This window comes from Patiria miniata, unplaced genomic scaffold (genome assembly GCF_015706575.1).
Source record: "Patiria miniata isolate m_02_andy unplaced genomic scaffold, ASM1570657v1 HiC_scaffold_9, whole genome shotgun sequence".
NCBI classification, from domain to species: domain Eukaryota; kingdom Metazoa; phylum Echinodermata; class Asteroidea; order Valvatida; family Asterinidae; genus Patiria; species Patiria miniata.
Window position 1 is genome coordinate 25,349,921 of NW_024037076.1, and position 10,020 is coordinate 25,359,940.

At 39.3% G+C, this 10,020-nt stretch overlaps 1 protein-coding gene across 1 annotated transcript in view; it reads right to left on the reverse strand.

The window, feature by feature from the left end:
• LOC119720785 (high-affinity choline transporter 1-like) overlaps positions 1-9,538 on the reverse strand; it is a 30,966-nt gene extending 21,428 nt beyond the window's left edge. The window contains exon 1 of the mRNA XM_038190628.1: positions 9,279-9,538. Coding sequence (XP_038046556.1) covers positions 9,279-9,444 — 166 coding nt within the window. The 5' untranslated portion in view covers positions 9,445-9,538. The remainder of the gene's footprint in view (positions 1-9,278) is intronic.
• Positions 9,539-10,020: the final 482 nt, after the last annotated feature.

A 10,020-nucleotide genomic window follows, 5' to 3' on the forward strand; every position in this document is an offset into this window, starting at 1 on the left:
TCAACGGGAGCAATTTCACAAGCTCGAGGGAGAAAAGATTTGCAAAACTGAAAGTTTTAGTATAAGAGGAATTTACTGCGCAAACCTAGACTTCTGCTGTAATGGGGCACACATCTGTAGGTTTAAGCAAATGCCAACCCACACATTTTATAACTGTAGGTGATAAGAACACACATTGTCATTGATCACACTTTATTTCGTCCGCACGTGAGCAAACAGAGTAATCCATGAAAAACCTGTAAAAAGCGGCGCGGCACTTTACGCTGCCACTTCCAGGACGTACACCGCAATAAACGCTCATATCGGATGGGATCGCAAACACGAACAGACAAGCAAAGCGACAAGATGCCGATAGTACATGTCATTTTGATTAATAGGGACAGCGTGTGCAGGAGACACAATTAATAAACAAAACAAAAAAGAAAAAGAAGAAATAGGAGCAACCCCAATTGTCTTAGCCGGCATCACTTGTGGGTCGTAAAAAAAAAATATCTGATGACCAGCGTGTGGTGGAACTGCAGACTCTATAAATAGATACGGAATTGATTTTTTTTTCCTCTCTACCTCTCTTCACATGACTTCATATCAACGATGCTCGGCAAAATAGACTCAAACCCTGATCAATTTTTTTTTCTTTGCAGCGCCGGAGTGCGAGTTGGGTTTAGGGCCAGCAATTGGATCCATTAACAAAATGGCATTAGAGCAGTGCACGTCACCACACTGCAAAACCCCCACCCCCATCAATAAAAAAAGGCTTTGCATATTCATGTTATTGATAAATATTTTGATGTTCATGTTGTGCTTGATTTGGTTTTTTTTTAGACGGGGGCGTAGGTGGGCTCTGACATTTTTGCTGAAAATTTAAGATAAATACAAGAATATTTAAATCTGTAAATTTAAGAAAGCTTGAAATACTGTTATTGCATGACTTACATAACCCCCCAATAGTTCCCCAGGACTACTCTGCTAAATCCAACAGAGTCCTACGGTTACTCATATGAGTTTCCTGCTCAATCCAACTCATTCCAACATGCCAAATTGGTTCTTGGTTGGCTCTTCTCCTAAATACTCCACGTGGGAGTTTATACTGGAGGCCAGAAACACTGGGGCTAACCCCTTCTCTTCTTTAAGCGATAAGTGTTTACTGGGTTCTTTTATGTGCATTATACAACAAACGGGACCTACATGTAGGGCTTTACGTCCCATCCGAAGGACAAAGCAATAATGCTTAAGTGCCTTGCTTAAGAGCACAAGTGTCCACCGGTTGTTGGGTATCTGAAAATATAAACTGACTGGCATGCCCAATCCAACAGAATCCAACTGTGCATTATTCTTCTGTTGCCTGCTGAATCCAAAAGAATGTAACACAATCCAACTGTCCATATTATTGGTTACCTGCTGAATTCAACAGAGTCCAGCGTGGCGCTATTTACCATCACCCAACAAAATCCGACTATGAATGCTTTCAGTTGCCCGCTGAATCCAACAGAATCGAACTATGTTCTGTTTTAGTTACCTACTGAATCCAACAGTGTACAAGGTCTTTACTGCTCAATCCAACATGATCAATGGATGTAAACTACATGTAGTTGGACCCTGTTGGATTGAGCAGGGTTTAGGGATTGTTTTCTTCAAATGCCCAATTTGTTTCTATTCATAACTTTAAAAAAAAACATATTAAAAATTCAAGTAATTGAAGGAACTGAGAGCTAGAACACCAAATTAAGTCGAGTTCATGCAGCACAAGTACAGTAAACTGATGGTAGCAGTCCAATTTTTGATTTCACTCGTCTTTCTCCAACCAACATTTCTAAACTCAATTTAAAGCAGCTTTTTCAAAAGGTAATTTTAGTATTTTAAGTGAAGGCATTTTTACACTGTTATGCTTTGTTTACTAAAATTCAAGTACATGTAATGGCGCCTAACATTTTAGAGACTAATTTGGAATTAAAATTTGTCCCAGAAATGCTTAAGACATTTAGTTGATTTCATCCTCTTAGAATTGATTCATATCATGTCTGTCTGCAAATTCAAATTTTTCTAAAACAGTTCAGAGCCTAGTTCAGGAGAATGAACCATGTATGGTTCAAATGAGAATAACATTTTGGAGACTAATTCGGAATTAAAATTTATCCCAGAAATGCTATACACATTTAGTTGATTTCATCCTCTTAGAATTGATTCATATTATGTCTGTCTGCAAACTCACATTTTTCTAAAACAGTTCAGAGCCTAGTTCAGGAGAACGAACCATGTATGGTTCAAATGAGAATAACATTTTAGAGACTATTTTGGAATTAAAATTTATCCCAGAAATGCTAAAGACATTTAGTTGATTTCATCCTCTTAGAATTGATTCATATTATGTCTGTCTGCAAACTCACATTTTTCTAAAACAGTTCAGAGCCTAGTTCAGGAGAACGAACCATGTATGGTTCAAATGAGAATAACATTTTAGAGACTAATTTGGAATTAAAATTTATCCCAGAAATGCTATAGACATTTAGTTGATTTCATCCTCTTAGAATTGATTCATATTACCGTATGTCTGTCTGCAAACTCACATTTTTCTAAAACAGTTCAGAGCCTAGTTCAGGAGAACGAACCATGTATGGTTCAAATGAGAATAACATTTTAGAGACTAATTTGGAATTAAAATTTATCCCAGAAATGCTAAAGACATTTAGTTGATTTCATCCTCTTAGAATTGATTCATAGTATGTCTGTCTGCAAACTCACATTCTTCTAAAACAGTTCAGAGCCTAGTTCAGGAGAACGAACCATGTATGGTTCAAATGAGAATAACATTTTAGAGACTAATTTGGAATTAAAATTTATCCCAGAAATGCTAAAGACATTTAGTTGATTTCATCCTCTTAGAATTGATTCATATTATGTCTGTCTGCAAACTCACATTTTTCTAAAACAGTTCAGAGCCTAGTTCAGGAGAACGAACCATGTATGGTTCAAATGAGATGACGACAAGGCGAGGCGACGATAGGCCTCAAAATCCGCAACGGAGATTGAGAGCCAGGGACATTAGCTGCAAGGGTGCCGAAACCTAATTGCTGGAAAGAAATTCTTCCAGACTGTTGGCGATGGACAAATTTCGGGGAAGATTTGCCGGGTCTGCCAAGGGATGACGTCAAATGCAGTTATTTACTCCTCATAATATTAACGCCAAATAGAAAGAGAGAAAAAAACGAAGGGGTGATGGTTTTACTACCCAGGGGATGGTTTATAGAGTGTCAATCTGATCAACTGTAGGGTATTTTTAGATAATTTTTTTTTCTTTTTGAAATCGGGGCTAACGTTTGTGAAAAGCAGAAGTTGTTTACCAGAAATGCACAAATTACATGCATCACTTGTGGGTTATTTTCGAAACGGTAGGAGGCTTGTACATATGTAGTTTGTAGTGACTGGGCAATTTTTTTGAATACAAACTTTTGAGGGCAATTTGTTGAATTCATTTTATTTCAGGAATGTGTGAGGAAAACGGAAGTTGTTTACCAGCGCAAATTACACACATCACTTGTGGGGTTGTTTTCGTAACGGTACGTTGCTTGTAGTGTGTAGGAGTGGGCAACCTTTTGACACACAAAACGTTTGAGGGCAATTTGTTGAAATCATTTTATTTCCATGCAATTGCTCTGTATAATCTAAACATCCTGATTTGACAGCACTCGGAGTTTGAAGCATTCATGAGAAGCAACTTTGCATATCCATTAACATTCCTGTTTTGGGAATTTCACGCCCCGCAGTGACGGCAATCCATCTTTTGTTTTTAGAAACCATGTTGACAAAAAATTATTTTGCGGAAAGTTGGCCCGGCATATGTTTATTTTGCAGCCTGCCCCTAAGTGGGGGGTGATTTCCGAAGTACTTGCTTTTCCGCTACCCCATCCATTTAATTAATATTGATCCAAACGGATTCGCTCTTCGTCAAACGTGGTTAGCCACGCCGGCCACTTTAGTATCAGCTATGCATGGAGCGCCACTGGCAAAAAAAAAAAAAACCTCTCGCATATATTTTTCGGCGAGACACTTGCCTGGACGACGTGTCTCGCCATCATCAGCACCCATGAGTAAGCGGAATGAAAGTGCACACGATACATTTGACATTTCCTTTCCTTTTTTGTTTTTGTTTTCACAAGCTGGGCGGAAGTTTTTCCGAATCATGTTTTCTTCATGACACGACCTCGCGGAATTTGAAAGGCAATGCCGGCTCTTTCCCCAACGTTTCACTTCATTTGGATTGTAAATTGCGCTAATTTGAGGATGCTTTGTTTTTTGGATTATATGACTCACAGCATTGCAGATAACAGGGTATGACAAATGTGTTTAACGTTAACTTCGGCGAATTCAAGATTAAATTGCTAATTACAGAGACGCGGCACTGTCATTCCTAATATGTGGACTCACTAACGCTTTGTATAAAATTACCTGTAATGCACTTCCGACAAATACATATTGATAAAGTTTTGGATTTGAAATGAGTGAGCAATAAAATAAAAAGTGTATTCAACTGATTCAGAACGGCTATTCGCTGGAAGTCTTTTCTAGCATCTGGTCTAATGGGCCGGATTTAGCTCGTTCATTGGCGTTAAGGGTTAATGCTATACATGTAGGTCTCGTTCAAATGACGTCATTTCCTACAGACCATCCACGTGCATCGGCATTTTGAGCGTCAACTTGCATAACACGCATCGGCTGCGTCATATTTCAAACACAATTCGAGCAACAAGCACGCGTGTTTGAAACATTTTCAACACTGCGCAATGCGTGTTTGATTGCGTAAAATACGCAGTTGCAGTTCTCCTACAGAGATGGCCGTCATTGAGCGAGCCTATAGGATAGCACTGCCCGGCTCACAAATGATATTCAGAAAGTCAGTCAGTCAGTGAGAGGAAGACGCTAGGCTGGTCCCCGTCTTGCCTTGTCTTGTTTAAGCCATACTGTACAGTACTTATATTTGTGACCTGTCATTACAAAAATGAGCTTAAAGTCAGACTTTTTAAGAATTGAGATATTTACAAATCTGGATTCCACAGAACAAGAGCTTTCCAATGATATACAAAGTATAAGAGTACTTATGACTTCGGCAGTGGAAATACAGGGTGAGTAAAAAAAAAAAAAAAAACAAATGTCGGGACTATTGGTGTAGTGAAGTTCTGCATGTAGCACTTTCAAAATCTAAGATATGAAAGCCCAATTCATAAACTTTGTTGTAGTACAAGAATCATTCAAATCACTCATGTACGGAATTTTAAACACAACCACTGTGTTAAGTTTCTGTCCACGGATCACAACAAAGCTCAGTGTTCTTTCAGCAAAACGAAAACAAATCACATAGGGATGTGTGTGAATTGTTTTTTGTTTTGGTGAAAGAACCTTTTTGGTGATCCGTGGACAGAACCTTAAAACGGTGGTTGTGTTTAAAATTCTGTAACTTGAAAAGTACATGAGTGATTTGAATGATCTTGTACTATAAAAAAGCTTATGAATTGGGCTTTATCCTAGATAGAGCTACATGAAGAACTTCACTAAAACAATAGTCCTGACATTTGGGTTTCGGTTTTTTTTTACTCACCCTGTACAGACCACCAAACTTACTTGAAGTTGTAAAACAGATTCTTGAGAAAATGGCATTCAAAAATCTTGCAACTTGTGCTATATAGTGCATGCACAGTGAAGTCGTAAAAATCGGATGAAATAGGTTTCAAAGATATTTGACAGAACAAAAACAACTTGGAAAAAGGTAGCACAGGACTTAGAGATTGAGGTTCACCTAAAACCAAAAACAAACTGACCACCCCTTCAAATTTTGGCTTTGCCCCACCGTACTGCGAAATGGCAATTTCCGACTTCAAGCTCATTTCGTGGTGACAGGTCACATTTATCAAACAAAAGAAGACAGAGAATCTTTCTCAAGCAGGAAAACAATATGTACAACTGCCAAGGACAGATGTTCACTTGTCAAAGACAGATGTTCATCCGGACAGATGTTTTCTGTGCATTTAAATTGTTTTGGTACTTTATAATAAGTTTAACTTCAAAGCATTATGTAGATGAAATAGATTTGTCTGTCGGTGGTCAATACATAAATTTGGATAAAACCAAATACATCTGTTTGGGAGTTCGTCCTGTTCAATATTATTTTCGGTAATAGATGTGGAAACCAGTTCTAAGGTTGAAGCTGCATTACCGTATGCTATTAAAAAAATGATTTCATTCTTTTCTCCTAGTGACTTTTCAATTTGAAATTTTTGTTTCAGTTAAAAAAAACATACTTTATTCTGTTTTGGGGCGTTTGAAAAAAGGGTTTTTATTTTGTGCATAAATGAGCTCACCCTGGCAGAGCCCAGTTACTGTCTGGCAGCCAATTATTCAAACTTTGCACGGAATTAATCAATAACTACATGTACATGTATGTAACTGTACTGATATTATGCGTTCAATGTCTCATTCCAAAGAGAATAACTATTAAAATTGCCAGGAAAATACCAAGTGAAAAAAACAAATTTTTTTGGGGCTTGAAACTCGAATTATCATGAGGAATGCAACTTTAAGTCATTTTACGTCTGCACAAACATCTACAACCTCCTCACAAAGTGCAGCGCAGCAAGTAGTGCGAGCAAAGCCTGCGCGTTGTGTCGCCGTTTGATCAATAGACGTCGGCTTAGATTATCGGCCGATTAGAGTGACTTTCCTTTCAAGTTTTGCCTCAACACGACAGGTGGTCAACGGCGAGTGACGACGCAGCACGCCGGCGAGCCGGTGGCGCTGCAAGTCAGCGCCACGGCGGTCAGCGTCCGGAAACGGGAGATTAGAAGACGGAAGCAACTGATGAGGCAAAGGGAGAAGGGGGGGGGGGGGGTCTCTTCAGAAACTGTCCGAATAACTTACACCACCTTGGGAGGAAATTGGGGGGGGGGGGGGAAGTACTCGGAAAGGCCAAGGCGCTAGAAACATGAGCGGAACAACTCCCTCGGCAGGATTGATCAATCACCACAAACCATTTGTCGGGGAAGGCTTAGGCCTGTCTTGATTGGTCGGCAACTTGCACAGGAACGACAGCTCGCGATGACGAGTATGTGCCAAATCGCCCACATTATAAAACGTCAAACAGTATTTATGCCTGTGAAGTATTTCCACGCCCGCTGTCCAATTTTTTTCCTTAGTTACTCCTCTTTCAAACATTTATTATTCAGATTGTTGCCAAAAAACTGTCATATTTAATGACGTTGGAAAAATGATATTATTTTCGTTCTTGTTTGCACTCACTTTTCCTAGAAATGTTGTCATCACATGTCTTCCTTCCGATTTTGAAGTAGACTATTATACCGTAAGTACAGCCCTAGTTGTGACATTACAAAATATGGATGTGATAATATTTAGCATTTCCTTTGAAACTTAAACTTTAACCTTTGTTTATTAACCCTAACCCCCTGGGCCCTTTTTGCTAGGAACCATCCAAAATCCTCCAAAATTGTGCACTTGTGTTCAAATGAAGGATACCAACTGCCTCAATCCTTCAAAATCCTTCAACAGCTATGCCTCTCAAAATGCATTCATCCTCAATCCTCCAAAATCCTCTTCTTCAAACACCAATCATCCTCAATCCTCCAAAATCAACCGATAGGCCTACTGAACACATACATGTCCAACTGCCCTCAATGCTATAGTCTAGTCCACAATCCTCCAAAATTGTATGTTGCATTCAGCAGTCCTTCTGTTTTGAGGCGTGCGATCGCACCCCCACGCCATCACACGCCTAAAAGCTTCCCGAGAAGTGCGAATAATCGCACGCCTGAATCCCTCAGTACCGCACACCTCGGCATACATTTACAGCATAATTTTACTTCATAATTTGTGAAAAATAAAGTACGTCAGTGAAGAGAAAATAGCTTTATTGTAAACCAAGATTAATACATGTATTATGAAATATATCCCAGATTGGACCATGGAATCACACACCTAGAAAAATCACTCGCCTAGAAAATCACATGCCTATAAAAATCACACGCCTCAAAAAATCCAGGTGTGCTTTTTTCCACACACCTGTGATTTTCAAATCAGAAGGACCGATTCTGCCTCAATCCTTCAAAATCCTCCAAAACTTCCCAAATGACTTTGAAATTGGAGGATTGAGGAAGGATAGGGTTTAAACAACATAATGTACCAAGACTGGTGTGAAATATTCACAAGAAAAATACATACATCATTCAAATTGATCACTGTAAATGAAAATATAAGGGGGGGGGGATGAACAGAACACAAACCTATAGGCTAGTATTGGAAAAACCAAAAAATAAAACATTGAGTATCTGCCAGTATTTAGTAGTGGCCTGTGTTCCATAATAAAAAGTAAAACCAGCATTGAAGAGGTTATGGGGCGGTAAGAAAAGTCCGAAACTCTACACCGCCTTCACCTTGTCATCAATATAAACCGGTCGAGAACCACACACTGATAAACAGTGTGGAAATAAGATTTTCAAGACACAAATGACACAGGCGTATCCTCTTCACATATCTGACAAAAAAACACACAGGCTTGCCAAGCACTTGGAACGAGATGTAATACGGCTAATGGATTGCGATACGTGTTTGCTTCCCCCCGCCATGCGTTGAGGAGCGGAGGCTCGGGATTTATCCGTTCTATTACCCACCTTCGCTGCTCATAATGCCAGTGTTGAATTTACGATCTTGTTTGCGCTAACCAACGCCATCTCATGTTTATAGCGGGAAGGTCCTTCGTAGGTTGCATTTGGGATATTGCGCCTAATAGATCAAAATTTCAGACAAACTGCAAAAGCCAAGTTTCCACTATGTATACATTATTAAGTTCTTTTTTGTGTGGCACCAACACAAAATGGCTTCTAGTTTTGTTCGGCAAATTACACTATAGCATAAACATGTGTAGTGTCTGACTGAACTTGAAGCAAAACAAACTTGCAAAATATCGGTAAAATTGTGTATCTGTAACATAAACGTGTATGCTGGAATGAATAGTGCAACCTATTGTCGACTGTGTCCAGTCTCGTTTGCTTTTTTTGAGCACCAACTTCATTAGTGGTGTTCATTCCCTTTCTCTTTTTATTTATTGCTGGCAAAATAATCACTGGGGGAAAAAAAAAAAAAGTCTGGCTACCTTCTAGCGCGGAGTGACGTGTCGGCTATTTTTTACATGTCACACCCCTATTCAAATTGGACAGGTGACACTGTGTATACACTGCAGTGAAGGGAAAAAAAATCAACTTAGAAAAAAAAAATCTTACCTGTCATGGTAAAGATGCCGACAAATAGACCGATGTTTCTTCCCGCCAGCATCACGTCCTCAGGATCCTTTGAGCCTTTGCTCTTCCGGGCCGCCCACAGCCCCACCCCGAGGATCAACAGGTAGAAGACGACAATGGCGATGACCCCGCCCCAGTGGACCGCCATCTTGGATTCTCGCTCGAGCCCGAGGAATTAACTAAACACACTTCCCCACACTTGGACTTCCCCACACTAGTGACGTCGTGATTTGTTGGCCCTGCAACACAAGAGGAAAAAAGCTGGCATTGGAATGGTTTTTGTCACTTTCATGAGAAAAAAAAATAATAAAAAGCTAATTTCAATTCTCCAGAACTGATGAATGGGAACAGCATGCACGTTTGTTGGGAATGCCCCAAAATCTTTGGTCATATAGTGTACACATCGTATACAATTTATTTCCGACAATTGGACTAATTTATGATGATTTTTTTTCTCTTTGTCCAAAAAATTTAAACATGCACCTGTGCCAAGGAAAATTATCTCAGGGAAAAGTACAAAAGACAAAAATGAATACCACCAACCAAGAGATCAAACACTAAAAAAGACTAACAAATTCCCTATAATTTACCTCTTCTACACAAAAATGTAGGGTACAAATAAAACAGCACAATGACTGACAATGTCGCGATCAATCTGTTTCCAATGCCACAATTTGTACATTTATTTATGTTAGAGGAAGATAAAAAGAAGGATTACCGATCA